General features: G+C 39.6%; 2 protein-coding genes and 1 pseudogene across 3 annotated transcripts in view; all 3 read right to left on the bottom strand.

The window, feature by feature from the left end:
• Positions 1-15,867, bottom strand: part of LOC310854594 (receptor for retinol uptake stra6-like) — a 197,525-nt pseudogene that overhangs the window by 127,412 nt on the left and 54,246 nt on the right. The gene's annotated exons all lie outside the window — the stretch shown is intronic.
• Positions 500-3,949, bottom strand: dut (deoxyuridine triphosphatase). The gene is made up of 7 exons (XM_083760090.1): positions 3,726-3,949; positions 2,917-3,067; positions 2,441-2,532; positions 2,097-2,141; positions 1,904-1,978; positions 1,128-1,198; positions 500-987 (listed from the first exon to the last, which is right to left on the bottom strand). The coding sequence occupies exons 1-7, from the start codon at positions 3,844-3,846 to the stop codon at positions 931-933; spliced, it is 612 nt and encodes a 203-aa protein (XP_083616216.1). The 5' UTR covers positions 3,847-3,949; the 3' UTR covers positions 500-930.
• slc12a1 (solute carrier family 12 member 1) overlaps positions 6,567-15,867 on the bottom strand; it is a gene marked incomplete at both ends in the record, with an annotated part of 19,671 nt that continues 10,370 nt past the window's right edge. The window contains 19 exons of the mRNA XM_083790462.1: positions 6,567-6,702; positions 6,886-6,953; positions 7,100-7,229; positions 7,546-7,632; positions 7,877-7,988; positions 8,904-9,032; positions 10,205-10,321; positions 11,532-11,614; positions 11,781-11,887; positions 13,103-13,243; positions 13,505-13,616; positions 13,719-13,818; positions 13,904-14,059; positions 14,153-14,254; positions 14,353-14,476; positions 14,621-14,728; positions 14,832-14,995; positions 15,212-15,296; positions 15,635-15,762. Coding sequence (XP_083646588.1) covers positions 6,567-6,702; positions 6,886-6,953; positions 7,100-7,229; positions 7,546-7,632; positions 7,877-7,988; positions 8,904-9,032; positions 10,205-10,321; positions 11,532-11,614; positions 11,781-11,887; positions 13,103-13,243; positions 13,505-13,616; positions 13,719-13,818; positions 13,904-14,059; positions 14,153-14,254; positions 14,353-14,476; positions 14,621-14,728; positions 14,832-14,995; positions 15,212-15,296; positions 15,635-15,762 — 2,189 coding nt within the window. The remainder of the gene's footprint in view (positions 6,703-6,885; positions 6,954-7,099; positions 7,230-7,545; positions 7,633-7,876; positions 7,989-8,903; positions 9,033-10,204; positions 10,322-11,531; positions 11,615-11,780; positions 11,888-13,102; positions 13,244-13,504; positions 13,617-13,718; positions 13,819-13,903; positions 14,060-14,152; positions 14,255-14,352; positions 14,477-14,620; positions 14,729-14,831; positions 14,996-15,211; positions 15,297-15,634; positions 15,763-15,867) is intronic.

The raw sequence follows: 15,867 nt of genomic DNA, 5'->3' as shown, positions 1-15,867 counted from the left end.
TGGTCTCCAACGGCTAGTTCCCACAGCACTAATTTGCCGGCTGGCAGCTCTTGATGTCTTTGGCAGTGTCTCCCCATCTCTTTAATAAACAGAACTTTTTTTAGATTGGTGCCAATTTCAACCAATCAGGAGAGTACCCACTTATTAGCTTTAAAGTTCCAATTGTGTCACTTCCACATCATTATCCTGTACGAGTCCTGATGAGATGAAATTGGTATCCCAACCTATTTGTTTACTAAAGACACTGAGATAGAACCCCACTATAGCTATCAGAATATAGAACTATGTAACGCTTATTTTAACAAATGTATGAAATAAAGAAATGGCCTTACTCCACCTCTAAAACAAGTTTTAAAAGGTGAGAGTTTATAATACAGGCTGTGAGATCACACTAGAGTTGACAAGATACATACAGAATACAGATACACGAGACAACAGCCTTGAAGACAACAGCAAAAGGTGGGAAGTTTTTGATATAACATTAATAAAAAACAGGAACCGTAATTGAAAAATAAAGTTTATTTGTACAACAGCTATGTAACTTATGCCCTGTAGAGCCACTCAGATTTAACATGCAAGTCAAGTGCATCATAATACATATCCCAATGTCTTCTTAACTGGTAAAACTGACTATGCAGTTAAACCGACTGAGTTCATAATACAGGCTGTGAGATGAGAACAGACTAGACACACTAACAACACTCAAGACTGCAAAGATGCAATCCTTGTCCTACAATGCCCCCTGGTGGAAATGCAGGCTTCACAATTTGCTCCTGGTATATTATGGACTTCAGACAGGAAAGCAGTTAACCAGACAGTAGTCTTGAATTAACACAATTAAAGTGGCAGTAACAGTTCATACAGGGATCGTACATGGTGGAAAGAAAAGTGTACTTTGTACAACAGCTACGGTATGTAACATTTGAAATCTCAGTTACGTCCAGTAGAGCCAAAACCCCCAGCTCCACGCTCCGTCTCATCCAAAGTCTGAAACAAATAGAATCGTGGCACCATGAGATCTCGATAGCATGAGAATTACATTTCTGAAAAGTAGGCAACAAAACTGCAGAATGGAAGTAACCTCATTAAAATGTTTTACAATTTATAAATCAATGACAGATTATTACCTCTAGTTCCACAAGCTCTGGGTAGCAGATCTTCTCACATACTAGCTGAGCCACTCGGTCACCTTTTTTCACTGGTAGACAAGAATAGACAAAGGCAACACAGACTTAATTATTGTCATAAATGTAACAGTGCTGATGACAGTACAACATGGAATGAGAAGCAGTACTATATCAATACCTTTTGGACAATGACTTCACTACATCATGAATGTTTTGATGTGTAGTAGTCACATCAATAAGCTACCAGTCAGTATACAGTACATTGTGAAAGCCTTATTTCCGTGTTCTTTTCCCAAAAAATTTTTGCAGACCGCTCTCCCCTCCGATCGATCACTCACTCCAAAAGACTTGATCGTGATTTACCCTATCTGGAGAAACCGATCCTTTATACCATTTAAGTGTTATAAAACTTAAGTGTTAAAAAAGGCCCTAAACATTATCCCCTTCCTCCCCACACACAGGAACAGTTAATAATTATAATAAATTAGACATATAATAATTTTGGAAATATTCAAATTATCCTCTTCCGCACAAGATCGGTATTGGCCGATCCAGAAAAAAACTAAAAGGCGATCGAGATCATCGGTCCCAAAAAGCCTGATTCAGAGCACCCCTAATTCAAGGTTAAAGTTTGGATGATCTTATGATAATGTTAAGGGGTCACAGCCTGGAATTTGGTTGAGAACCATTGCACTACATTGCAGTATATATATATTGTATACTACAATATAGTGAGGAAAGCTTTAGTCACTGATGTTCAAGGCAAGCTAGCTCACCTTCAAAGGTCTCCTTGCTAAAGTTGAAGAGAACAACACCAACATTCCCTCTGTAGTCCTCGTCTACAACTCCAGCTAAGGAGAATTACACAATAATAAAACACAAAAATTAGTACAACTGTACAACATGCTGAAATAAACCAATTCATAACATTGCAAGTACAGTACTTAATGTCAACTGTTCGCAACTTACCTCCAACGTCAATGAAGTTCTTTACAGCCAGGCCAGATCTGGGTGCTGGGAGGGAATGATAGAAAAACTATTTTAACTCGTTGTAAGCCATACATTTTTTTCCTTTATTAGCATGCGACTTGAAACATTTGATTTAATTTATAATAGCCACAAATTGTCTTCAAATACATTCAAGGTGAGACAGAATGTGTAATAAAATAATGGTCTCACCCAAATAATCCAAACAATTTGCTGTGGTTAAAAAATGATGTACCGGTATGCACAATTGCACAATAATGTAATTTTAGAGCTATTGGTGAGGCATTATGTGTTTACCCAACTTCAGTCTATCAAGTAGCACTCACCCACTCTGCCATAGCACCCAGATGGAACTGCTATCTGAATGTCTGTCTTCACAATGGCCTTGTCCATAGGTCCAATTGAGTAATTATATGCACTATATTGAAAAGAAAATATTAGACAAATCATGCGTTTCCCAGAACTAGCAAAAACTAAACCTACTATAGTTTTCATGCTAGTTACAACAAAGGGTTTGGCTGTGTTTACATTAGTAAATGCAATTGTTTTGTAACTGTGAGTGTATTATTAATGTGACCTCTATAAGAGGAACACTGAAGGACCCTGTCAGCATGTTACAAATGGGCACAGCTCATAATACAGGACGAAGATAGAGCAAATAAAATGACACTTTTGTTTTACAATTAATGTTTGGGTGGACAGATAAGTGTCATGATAATCATGACAGTCATATTTCAGGGCTAGGTGGACAGACAATAAACATGCTGCTGTTGCAGTTGCACTCATCTGAATCGTTACCAACCTGTACAGGTCATAGCCCGCTGCTTTGGGGGACCCTCTGGTTGGCGTAATGGCGTGCTCAGAGAGCTTGGCGAATTTCAGAACAGCTGGTTTCACATTTTCTTCACTTGTCGCTTCAGTCCTGCTCCTCTTCAGTGGAGATACATCAACTTCTACAGAGGGCATATCGGCAAGGTTTGTCAGTGGTTAGCGGTATTCTGAATGAATAAAGAACAGATAATTCCGAAGAAGAAAGGGCTGACGTCTCTCTGCTGTGCTCCCTTGTCTTCGTTATGAATGATTGTGAATGATGTGAATTTCCCGGGTTAAAAGTTGCGCCAAAGCTATTTGCTCCTCCCCGAAACAGTAACACGAATCTTATTACTTTGCGTGTACATTTCACTACATATACTATTTAGCCCTTTATCCAATTACACTTACTTTGACGAGAATGTTGTCTTATAGTATAGACAAATAATTGTACTACTTATTACAAACAATAAGTATTAATTCAGAAAAGTACACTTTGTACGGTATCTATGGCAACACTTCCGCTTGCCGGTTGCCAAGCGCCACGGCAGCTCTCGCGAGACAGTAGCTGCCTTCGTGACAGATAAACAGAACACGTCACATCAATCGAAATGTCTTTTACCAAACAATGTTTATCTCCTCTATAACTAAGGCCAGTCTAAAACACACGCATTACGTCTAATACACATTCACGCCGAGTCAGAGTCTTAAGAACTAAGCCACATGTCTTACTATGGCTCTGGCCAGTCCACATCTAAACGGTCAACATGTACAATGTAGCCATGCTACATACAGCCATACGTTTGCCTTTGCGCTGGGCGAGCATCTGGACATGAAACATCCTTCGTGAACACCTTTGAGCAGCAAGTACAGACGAAGCCCGCCACGACAACCGCATTTGCCTGTAAAACAAGAGCGCCATACTGCCTTCTGTTGTCGGTAGCTAAATGCTACAGTCAGCCATGGCTTAACGCCATACTCACTAAAGACAAGAGCTAAGAAATATACAAATATGTTGCACCGAATATCAGTGACCCAGTGTATTGAGTGACTCCAGAGGGCGCTGTCCGGCTGTTTTAGTAAAGCCTTCAGTTCAGTGTGTGGGAGAGAATCAGGGGCTACTGTATTACTACAACAGGTATGACAATGGTGCTAAAAGTATAGCAAAAAGCCTTGCTTCCATTGTGGTCCTGTGTATTCAATTCATCAAGACATTTAAAACCGTTTAATCCCAATGTAGTTTGTTGAGCCATATCGTTATACAAATTACAGATCAAGTTGAGTGTTTTTTGACAGCCCTAAATTGCTCTGTTTGTTGTTGAATTTATCCAAAATAAAACAAACATTACCTATAATTACCCTATTGACTGGCTTGAAATTAAACATGTTCATTGTTCAGTGAGTGAAGTTGTGTACTGTATGTTTTGACAGGATACAGTATGTATGGAGGATGGAGATTGACTGGAGAGAAAGCCTGGTGACCCGAGTTGGAGGGCGTGTCCGAGTCTACCCTGGCCATCACTTACAAAACTGACAATGTCAAGTAGAAGACTGCTCAAAGTAGGAACCTTGTTTTATATGTTCTTTCTTTTTTCCTGCTGGTGCTTGTAAGCTGTGTGTGTATATTAATGTGATTCAAGGTGTAGCACTATTGCTGTTATTTTGGGACCACAATGACTGGGTGGCTGATGTTATTGTTCAGTGACTGTTCCTGGCCTTGGAATTGAAGGCTGAAGTGAATCTACTGTGTGTGTATGTTGAGTTGTATCTGCCACTGAAGGTAGTGAGTTGTAACAAGCAACACATACTCACTTGGAAATGGAATTGAAGACGATGATGTGGATTTATACAGTGTGTCTGTTGTGGAAGCTTATGAGTTGTGACAGGATGGCTCGTTCATGATTGGCTTTGTGGCAAAACCTATTACATACATTATGTAGGCTACTAGTCTAATGTAATATTTTACAGACAAATGTGTTAGACTTGGGTACCATATGAGAACAGACAAACTCTAAATTGTTTCAGAAAATCGCACATTTTATTTAAATAGGAAGAAAGACAAAAATAAAATATACAGAGGATCGATGTGTTTGACCCTTGAGCACAAAGGGGTGTGTTGAGTAAAATGTTCTTAAAAAAATATAAACAGGATAGTATGAAATAGATGACCTTTGTAATACAGTATTATATCATACCCTGAAATATCACATGAATCTTCCTTCAAACAATGAAGCCACCACTATTGAAGCAGAAGAAGTCGTTTAGACAATGCCTATATGGGCAAATCATTTGTGCAAGCTTCTTTTTCTTCTTTCTTGTGTATCGCAATGTCAACACATGTAGCAACACATAGTGACTGGCAATGTAACTGAGATCTTTTGGAGACACTAGTGTTTTAATCTGCATACAGAGTGTCCCTACCGTGGACTATCACATCCTCCAAATAAAAATAAAAATAGCAGATATACAAGCTTGTACACCTGCTATTTATTATTTTATTCATGTTTTCAGGGTCCTTGGCATGAAAAAGTTGGAGACCTCCTGATTTAGAAGGCATTTGTAGAATCAGCCTCAGGTCTTAATGGGTTAAAAAGACAAGTGATTTATTGGCACCTCAACAGACTGACTGACAGACACATTCTATGTACAGACACATTCTAAGTACTATTACAGTATGATCTATGATGGCATTAGTATCAACATATCTGTCTCTTGGCACAAAAACCAAGATATGTCCATTCATTCTCTTGATTATATTATATTAATATTATATATTAAACTGGAATGTTCATGAAACTACACTGTCTGAATTGGGTTGTATATTTATTGACATCCTCCCAGTATATTCAGAGTGAAACCTGACGGTTTAGAAAAGTTATGCAAACAAATAATTATATACAACACACTCAACTTCATTCTAACTTGAAAACTGTGTGCTTGTGTAGTTGTTGATAATGATAAAGAAGGACAGCACTCCAAATGGACTATTATTGCCATACAGGTTTTTTGGACAAGATGCCATTCCTCATCATGTGCAATGACAATTTTACACACCCTTTCTTTTATATAATAGCCCATTACAAATGCTGAGAAAGAGTGTCTTGCCCACAATGTCCGTGTCGCAATGGCGATTGGCAATAGTCTGTCAAATTGTGGAGTGCTTTTATGCAAACAAGTTTTAATTTAGATGTCAGACATGAGTTTATGAATAGACGGAATATAAGGTATACCAAAAAAAAAAACATAACTTTTTTTATATACAATATGGCATCTGAAGCCATTACAAATGTATTGAATACACTTGTATTCCTACTTATACTAAACTATACAGTCAAAAAGGCACTCAAAATGGTTGCACAGTGTGGTTGTGAGTAAAACCATTGAATTTTTTTTTTCTCTATGAGACTGCATTCTTTTTTTATCAAAGGGAACCTACGATTGTGTTTAGAAACACACTCAAAAACACCTAACCACAAATATTGTGTGTTTCAGTATGGTAGATTACATCATCTGGATAGATAACATCATCAATGACCATAGTCCATTGTTATGATATGGGCTGTTGTGTGATATGAGCCGATATGTCATATCCAGCAAGCTCAGCTTGAGTGCCAAAAGTTTGCTGTTCAGCTTATGAAATGCTCAGGAGTAGAAGGTAAGCACACTCTTGTGATTGCCTCTAATGAGCAACGTGGGTGGAAGGTTTTTGGTCAGAATGTCCAGCCAAGCCATGTAGAGGTAGTCAGAAACAGATTCCTTACGAGCGATGGGCATGCTCCTGCAGAGATTGAGAGAGAGAGAACAATAGGCAATAAGTAATTTAATAATTCTCAGTTGTACCAGAAAACGATATAATAAATATTAAGTGCAAAAAGAATGAGCATGAGTTCTTAGATCAGAGTGTGCCTGTTTCTGCCCATGTCCATTCCATGTTTCTGCGTTTGCATTATGCTGTACTTACACAATAATTAGGTTGGCCGATCTGGAGTTTTCCTGAAGCAATTCATTCAGTCTCAGCTGGAGGTCAGTCTGTAAAGTAGGAACAGTACGTTGTTTTTTCATTTCTCAATTTACAATTATTTCTTTCTCAAAATTGCCCACCATTGTAGTTTATGCATCATATATATATATATATATATATATATATATACATGGAAATCTTTGTAAGTGTTTACCTTCTCGTCAAAGGTGTTCAGCTCTTCATCAGAGATCTTCCACGGGTATTCTTGCCTCAAGGCCTCAGCGTCAGCTTTAGATCCCTCGCGCAAACGGAAGGGCTCAATCATGTCCTCCAAGACTTTAGAGCTGGTAAAAGGAGATCAATATTTGAGCTGACGCTGGGAAATATTAACAGTTTTTTCTTTTTACGGTAATCATGTCTAGTATAGGCCTATTGTTATTTTCAACCAGGATCAATATATTATCTGTGTTGATCTACAACTTTTAAGTGTCTCCCCTCCTCACAGAGTGTGTGACAGAGTACTTCATAGGACTAGATTGATCCGCGTGATGTGGTAACATCATGTGATGAGGTTAGGCAGTGTTGTACCCTGTTAGGTTAGGTTATTGTTATTGGCCGCTTCTCGTCAGCACCACACTGAAAGAAAGAAGAAAACCCTACCTTTCAGAGCGTGGTTTGACATGGATGTCATCAATAACGTTGATGTCATCACACTTAATTCTAAACTTCTTCAGCAGTAACTTCATCCTGAAGGAACAAAGAATCACACACATACGGGTATAAATTACGTTGGTACATAATTCATTGTTACAGTTCCTATAACATGGTTTTGGTAGTTCATGGGCTCTGCTTCATGAAGCATGCGGATACTGATTTATTTTCCAATTCGACCTACACAGTATAATCCCCAGTGTTCATTTATCTATTTGTACCCCCCACAGTTAAAGATTTGACAGTGTAGGGAATTAAAGTGATTTGTTCTTGCACTCACTCCAATTTGTCTTCCTCACTACTTCCAGGCTGCCCTGCAATGAAGATTCTCAATTTACAGTCCTTCCACTTCTTCCTGGTGGTGAGAATGTAGGGCATCAGCAGTGTCAGGCCTGAGAACGACAGAGACAAATTGTTATTGTCAATAACACGTTGATAAGGTTTTAGAATAAACCTTTCTTTTCTCCATTCGCATTTATCAAGTATAGTAGTAGTACTTAGAAGAACTGTGAGGTAAGGAGGAGACAACAAGGATGAGACAGATTTGGATTCCTTGTGTTAATTTAACTCTCATAGTGTTCACAATACATTTTGTTTATCCTACAGGGATTGCCTACTGTACATTTTGATACTCTCAGAGATAAATGAACACTTCAGATCTTAAAATTCACATAGGGTAATATTGCCTTCTAGCTTCAACCACACTGCAATATACAATCATACATTTCAAACACAATAGTCTTAATGATTTATTTCCATTGTTGGATCCCAGTCAATTCAAGCTGAAATCTGTACATTTTATGAACTATCCAAATTGTATGAACTATGTGTCTTCTTATCCCGAATGAGAGACGCTCATTCCAGAGACAGTCCCTGCTTGGCCATTGGAGATATTGCAATCATGAGCTTCAAGCAGTTCTACTTGTGGACCAGTAGATGTCCTGCCCAATTCCAAGGTATACATTTCTCAATGGAAGTATAGGGAGACCACCTCCCACCACTGCAGATATTGTATTAACATACTGTACCAAACAGTTTGGTTAGAATAACGTTAATTCCTTAAAACAAATTCCAGATTGCAGCTTTAAGTATAGCCTACAGTAGAAAGAAAACCATAATAATATGGTATTAATAAACCCTGATCTTTTCTGACTGAGCAGCTGGTAGGGCAACTCGGCACAACAACGCCCCTTGACTGCTCTTTTGAAATCATTAGCAGTGCCTGTAGCTTTAATATTGGATGGCAATCTAATCTGCAATGGTGTGTTAAATGACATAGGTGTGCCTGAAATGGTACCAAAGCCTACCTCCATCATCAAACAGCCACCACACATCAATGGTGCCTTTGGGCTGTTTCGTCTTAAACTGAGTACTCTGCTCCGTCATCTTCTCGTTCAACTTAGTCGCCTGTGGTGTTGGAGGACTGCACACTGACACTGTTGGAGACGGACAGGGTGGTTGGAGGGAGTTTAATGCAGAGGATAGAGAGTACAATAGAACAACAACCAGACAAAAGCATTTAGAACTGAAGCATAATTTATACTTTGTCCTGCTACAGCATATATTACATTAAGCATAACTACATAATCTGGAAGAGCCATTTCCTAATGATGTGTGTGTGTGTGTGTGTGTGTGTGTGTGTGTGTGTGTGTGTGTGTGTGTGTGTGTGTGTGTGTGTGTGTGTGTGTGTGTGTGTGTGTGTGTGTGTGTGTGCGCGCGCGCGCGCGTGCAACGTGCTCCCACTGTTGTCAGGGGTGGTTAAGGGCCTGCTCTGCGCATAGGGCACTAGCAGAACCATTATTCAATTGCATCCTCATCTTTGTATGGGCTACTAGATTTGATTACAACTCAAATTGAGATTCAAGATGAAGAGGTATCCAAATAAATGTGTGTTGCTGGTAAAGTTTGTTAAATGGAATTTGTCTATTTGAAAATTCTCCTCTCTCTCTCTTTCTCTCTCTCTCTCTCTCTCTCTCTCTCTCTCTCTCTCTCTCTCTCTGTGTATAGAATGTCTCTCTCTCTGTCTCTGTATAGAATGTCTCTCTCTCTCTCTCTCTCTCTCTCTCTCTCTCTCTCTCTCTCTCTGTATAGAAGTATAGAATGTGCAGTGATGTAAATAGGTTTTCAATGTAATGAGTCCCGGGATGCAGGGATGGTCTTTTAGATGAGTCATTTTATGAGTCCCACTTCAACAACGTTAGGAGTCATATTTTGCTATTTTTGCAGCATTTAACTCCCATTTCATTTTTTATGGTTATAATGTGGTTATATTCATGTAGAAAACAGAAGAAGAAATTATTATTATTATAACTAAAGCTAGCAAAATAAACTAGAATAAAAAACAGTACAGTAGTGCATCCCGTAGATGCAGAGGTCGTTGTTTTATTAACTATAAACTGCATTATGGGATGCTAAATGCACCCTATTTTAATCTCTGAATGTGTCTGTGTGAGTGTGTGTGTATGCATGCACATTGCATTTACAAATTGTGTTGGGATCGATTATGTCTTCCTGGAAGGTATATTTAATTTACTAATGTCGCCAGATTAAAGCTTCTGTTAATTGTAAAGCAATTAATATTTAAACATAGGTGTATGGTGGATGATACCTCTGGTAGTGAGCACTTGTGTAGATTGGTTCCTGGACTTCCGGAATATTCCTTTTTTTTTGGGACTTAACTCATTCTCCAAAGCCTCACTCTCCTGTGCAGCTTTCAGCATCTCCTCTACGGGGTGACAAAAAGTAGTTTGGAATAATTCATTCATTAAATGACCTGTCTTGCAGCTCTCTTCTGACTCTGTGGTAGTTCTCTAGCTATATCATTCAGTAAAATCAAAAGCAGTTAATGCAGCGTATAAAGCTACATGCTACCTGTATTAAGCTGATAAAGTTAGTCAGAATGCTTATGGTGGTTTCAACCAAAGTTTAACCAAGTTCAAATACTCCAATTCAGTAGTAATTTTAGCATGAGCTTATCTCACACGTGCTTGACCTTTATCTGACTGTATAATCAAAGAACCCTGCCTTATCAATGTTATCTTTGTCAATTGACTTGCGTTGTCAACAAGAAAGCATAATGTTAAGCTGATGGTTGATTAGATGACTTCTGTTTTTCTTAGATAAGATGTTCTTTGTTAATATTAACGTTATGTTGAAAGAAGTCAGTTGTGGATGAAAATAGTGATGGTAGTACATTATTTGATTAGTTTGGTGTGTCATCATAAGTAAACGTTAATGCTTTCTTTAGAAGATAGACGACAAAGGGTAAAATCACTGTCACATGTGGCATATTTCCACTACATCTCAGAGGCAAATATTGTACTTTTACTCCACTAGAACTATTTGAAAACGTTAGTTACTTTGCAGATTTTGATAATTATTACAAAACATACATTGCAGAGATCATGTGCATCATTTAATAGTTTAGATTGAATACTTAGCAAGAAATGCTAAAGTGATAAGTTGATAACGCAAAAAGCCTTGATGGCTTGTTTCCATTGTGGTCCTATGTATTCAATTCATAATCATAATATAGTAATATAATCATATAGAGTAGCTACATATTTATTAACAAATATGCACTGGCGCTATCAACACTTATTTGACTTTTTTTGTTAATTTAGGAAGTAGGAAGATTAGGAAGATTTGGTGTATCCCAAAGAACGTCATCTTGCATGATATCTAAAGCTTGAGTCATACTTAGTTGTGCATGGGTATCGCGCTCCCAAAATAGCGGATCTACAAGATCACACAATGCATCGCAGTCTTACTTTACACACGTGATAGCAAAATAAAGTTGATCGCTAATTATTTTCCACCAACTGTAAACCCCCAACAGTAAAACATCTAAACTGTACGAAAATTAAATTAAATATGTGCAGTATATAGAACATTTTGCAGTATGCATAAGGGAAGAAGTCATAGTTCATGCCTACCTTCTGCCTCTACAATGTGAGACATATCAAGTCCCTGGCTCATCCGTAGCACGACCGTTCCATACTCATAGTCAAAGGCATCGCTGGCAGAGAGGGAAGAGGCAGACACGTTACTAGCTCAGCACAGCAGCAAGCGCACTGTACTGTACATTCTGCAGTAAATTACCTGTCTGTCATTAAAGTGCAAGCCTGTGTGTGTGTGTGTGTGTGTGTGTGTGTGTGTGTGTGTGTGTGTGTGTGTGCGCTTACTGTAGCACTCCCACATAGGACTGCACTGCCTTGGCATCAGCTGTCCTCCAATCTCTCTTGAATCCTGTCATTAAGATGTTAGGCTTCAAACGACCCAGGCCAGAAGCCTATAAGGAAAAGAGAGCATAACGATGAACATCAAACTAGACTAATTTAACCAAAGCAACACAGACCCCAAGACAAGAATGAGCCTCAAATCTGTTTTACTGTGTGAAGTTTCTTCAGATCACTCGGCAGATGTGTTTCTCTGTCTCTGTCTGTTTCCAAGGGCCTAATGCAGTGTTAATCAATTATAGCGTTTAATCTTCCGCCGTGTTTGAAGTAAGCTATCCTGACAATGAACCAAGGCCTTATCTACAGAGTGTGATTGCCAGGGCCATAAGACTGTTCTCCACTTCTTCCTAATTAACTCTCTTCTCATCTTCCTATTGCCGTGGCCAGACTGCTCACACTGTTCTAGGCCAGAATTGTCACACTGCAATAAAGTATAATATATACCAGTAAGACGCCCTGAGGGCGAGAAGCGACCTCGCCCTACAGGGCGAGGCCGCGTGCACGCATCCGCCTGGGTGACAGCAGACGGCAGACTGCTGGGCGAGTGCTTTGGCATGGGGGGTCAGATCAACATTGACAACATATGGAATTAATTCTGTACTGGCCATATATGGAGCGTGTCCTGTGTGTACAGGGTTTGATGAGGTCAGATCAGCATATGGAATGTCAGAACAGGAAGGACAGGTGGGGGAGGATCAACATATGGAATGTCAGAACAGGTCAACTCCATATATGGAGATCTAAGGGTTTGAGGTCAGATGTAGAGTTGCTGGCTGGCTCCATATACAGTATGCAGATCTAGGTGATGATCCAGTCTTCTCCATGTATGGTCAGTGTCATGATCTTCATATATGGAGATGGCCATATATGGAGGCGTGATGTCACGAGGCGTGACCATATATGGAGGCGTGACTAAAGGGAGATGCAGGTTTTCATAGCATTTTTCTGGGTTGGCACTAGGAAGTTATTAAAATTGGGCCAATAAAAAGGTGTTCAAGTCAAACATCTCTCTTGCAGCAAAACTGGCAGAATGTAATTCGAAATATTTGTACTTCTTTTGTAGTATACCCTTTAAGTTGTAAGTTGCAGTACAATTGCGGGGTTTTAGACTTAGATCACGATGTTTCTGTCTATCAAATAAGAGAGTCATATACTTTGGTTTCTTTGGTTTCGGCTCCTTGCAACAAGAAAAAATAAAAACCAATAAATCAACAACAATTGTATTATATTACTATTATATAAATGTGATATAAAATGATTCTACTAACCTGAAGAAGACTATCCGCTCCCTCTCTGAACTGGTCACAGGACACGGCAGCATAGAATGCTTTGCGTTTGTTCTTGTTCAGCCATAACTGATTATTCTCCATGCCTTCATTCATCTCCTGAAGGACTTCTGATCTCGGGCCCTGTAGAGGTCACAGTGAATGAATGAATGAATGAATGAATGAATGAATGAATGACTCTTTTTTTTGTGTCTTGTCGTTAAGACCCATCCCTTACGGGATTATAAGACACCAACAACATAAACAATATCACGTTCACTTCCCACACAGAAGCTACACCAAGTATTTGATAAAAACAAAAACAGATGATAACAGTGATAATATACTGGAGCTGTTAGGTACCGTGTAACATTTGTATCTCCAAAATCACATGAATGGCCTTACCACAAACACTTCAGCAGTGATACATAGTCCGAACTCCTTTGAGAAGGAGGTAGCCAGGTCTATGAGAGCTGGTCTGATCTTGGGAGCACCTGCCAGTATCATGATCTGAGGCCTTAAAAAATAAATAGCAGTGTTCTACAAGGTCACGCAGGACTTCAAATATATTTGTTGTGCTGTACCCATAATGAGGCAATTCAGCTTCATATATAAATACCTGAAATTCTTAACATGGTCGTCTATTCCAGAAAGAGCCAGAGTATTGCCCACTGCGCTCACAAATGTCACCGCTTGCGTGGATGAGCCCCAGTTCACATCTGGAGGTAGCAAGTGAAACACATGAATGCAAATGCAGAAATACGCAGACCTGTGTATGGCTTTGGACTTGCATGCTCAACTCACTTGGTTTCTTGACAGTAACGTAGATATAAAGAAGGATTTCGATGCCGTATGTGAGGAGAGCGGCCCACCAGTTGATGACAAACATAACTCCACAGCAGAGCAATGCCCCAATTAAAGACAACCACATGTTGTAGTACTTGTACCCCGGTCTCCATCCTAGTAAATGCATCACAGAAGAGAGAAGGTAGTCAGAAACCGTGGACTGCTGAAAAGGGTATTTTGAGAGAGACCGTGACTCTTTAGCCCTACCTGGAGACTTGGCATAGGATGCGTGGAAGCAGGAGAAATTGATGAGGGCATACGACGCCAGGAAGAAATTGGAAATGATGGGAGCAATGGTGTTCAGATCAGCTGCAATACGCACACACACAGACAGGTGTCAGAAAGGACGGCACTGAACCGACACCCTACAAATGAAGTCTCAGACAGCAAAAAGTAATTATACTAACCAACGATGATGAAGGCTATAGAAATGATGAAAGTGAGGATATAGCCACGGATTGGTTCGTTGTTCTTGCCATGACCCTTGGCAAAGAAGTGGAGGGCCGTGTAGATGTTGTCTTTGCACAGTGCCTGAAAAAGGAAGGGAGACAAAGGAGCATGGGTTAGTAGCGGAACATCATTCGTATATTTTGCTCTTTGACCTGTGGCAGCAGTTGTATACTGTAGATCGCCTTTAAGTTTCCTTCACAGTGATACTTGGTGCGTCAGACTGACCTGGAGAACTTTGGGAGCACTGACGAGAGAGGCAAGGGCTGAGGAGAGTGTGGCAGAGAAGGTTCCAGCGATGATGAGGGGGCCGAACCCTGACACCATGGTCATCACCTGGAAAAACAAACAAACAAAAAACTGTGGATGAACCTGGATCACTTTTTCTGGTGCTGCCTTTCATCAGAACTTAGATTTTTCAGGCTTTTAGGTTCGGTACCTGGAAGTTGTTCATCGAGCCATATTTGCATTTTACACCAGGCTCCAGACAAGAGGAGAAGTCATATCCCAGCTCACAAGCAGCCGTCAAAGTGCCATTACAATGTATTGAACCAGTGATGGTGTCATTGGAGTTCCCTGTGGCTTCTCGCACAACACCGGCAGCTGCCCAGTCAGAGAGGAGGACAGACACATTACATATATGGGACTCATTTCTCAACATAAAATCTAAATATGACATTCAATGTTGTACCACAACAATCGGTAGCTTCATAAAAGTTACACTAAGTTATATTCAATACACGAGAATAAGCAAAAGGCACAGTATCTACTATCTACCCAGCTGACCAGAGCTGAATCTCTCTTCCATATTGTACTTACAAACACAGAGCGCCACAGCCAGGTAGGTGACGCCTGTGATGAGGATGGCTAGTAGTGTGCCCTTAGGAATGGCTGCCTGGGCATCCTATAAAATAATTACACACATCTGGGTTAGCGCTGCTGGGCTGGCTTTATACAGTACCAACCGTCATATTCATACAGTGGCTTGTTATGAACAACTGTATGTTGTATTGATAAAGTAGTGCGCAAGCAGAGACATAATATGTAAATAAATAAGTATTTTTGCAATATTGCCAATTTATCCATTTCTCCAAGAGTGCACATTTTATTTTGTCCTCTGAGTCTGAAGGAATGTGAATATATATACTGTGTGTGTGTGTGTGTGTGTATATATATATATATATATATAGGTTCATATAGATATATAGAATCAGTCGCTCTTAACCAGTTGAAAAAAGATACCTTCAGATCACCAGAGATGTTTGCTCCGGCCAGAATCCCGGTAGCAGCAGGGAAGAAGATGGCAAAAACTGAGAAAAACGTTTCTGTAGCATCGAAGTTCGGAGTGAAGTTTTCCATGAATACCTTTGCTGTGTGAAAAATAAGTCGGCAGAGAACGTTGATGGGGATAGACAGTAAGAGAATGTAACAGAGTCCAGTAGTGTCTGCGTTTATGTAGGATAGTATAGAGTGTC

The sequence above is a fragment of the Protomyctophum parallelum genome (genome assembly GCF_964188405.1).
Source record: "Protomyctophum parallelum genome assembly, chromosome: 2".
Classification (NCBI taxonomy): domain Eukaryota; kingdom Metazoa; phylum Chordata; class Actinopteri; order Myctophiformes; family Myctophidae; genus Protomyctophum; species Protomyctophum parallelum.
Note: the sequence above shows the minus strand (reverse complement) of the source record. Positions and strands in the feature narration are given on the sequence as shown.

Excerpts from the sequence above, each read along its gene's own strand:
- dut (XM_083760090.1), bottom strand. The coding sequence starts at position 3,846 with ATGGCGCTCTTGTTTTACAGGCAAATGCGGTTGTCGTGGCGGGCTTCG. Across the intron at positions 3,068-3,725 it reads CGCCCAGCGCAAAGGCAAAC|AAGTTGATGTATCTCCACTG; the intron begins GTATGGCTGTAT and ends TGCCCTCTGTAG. Across the intron at positions 2,533-2,916 it reads GCGGGCTATGACCTGTACAG|TGCATATAATTACTCAATTG; the intron begins GTTGGTAACGAT and ends TTTTCAATATAG.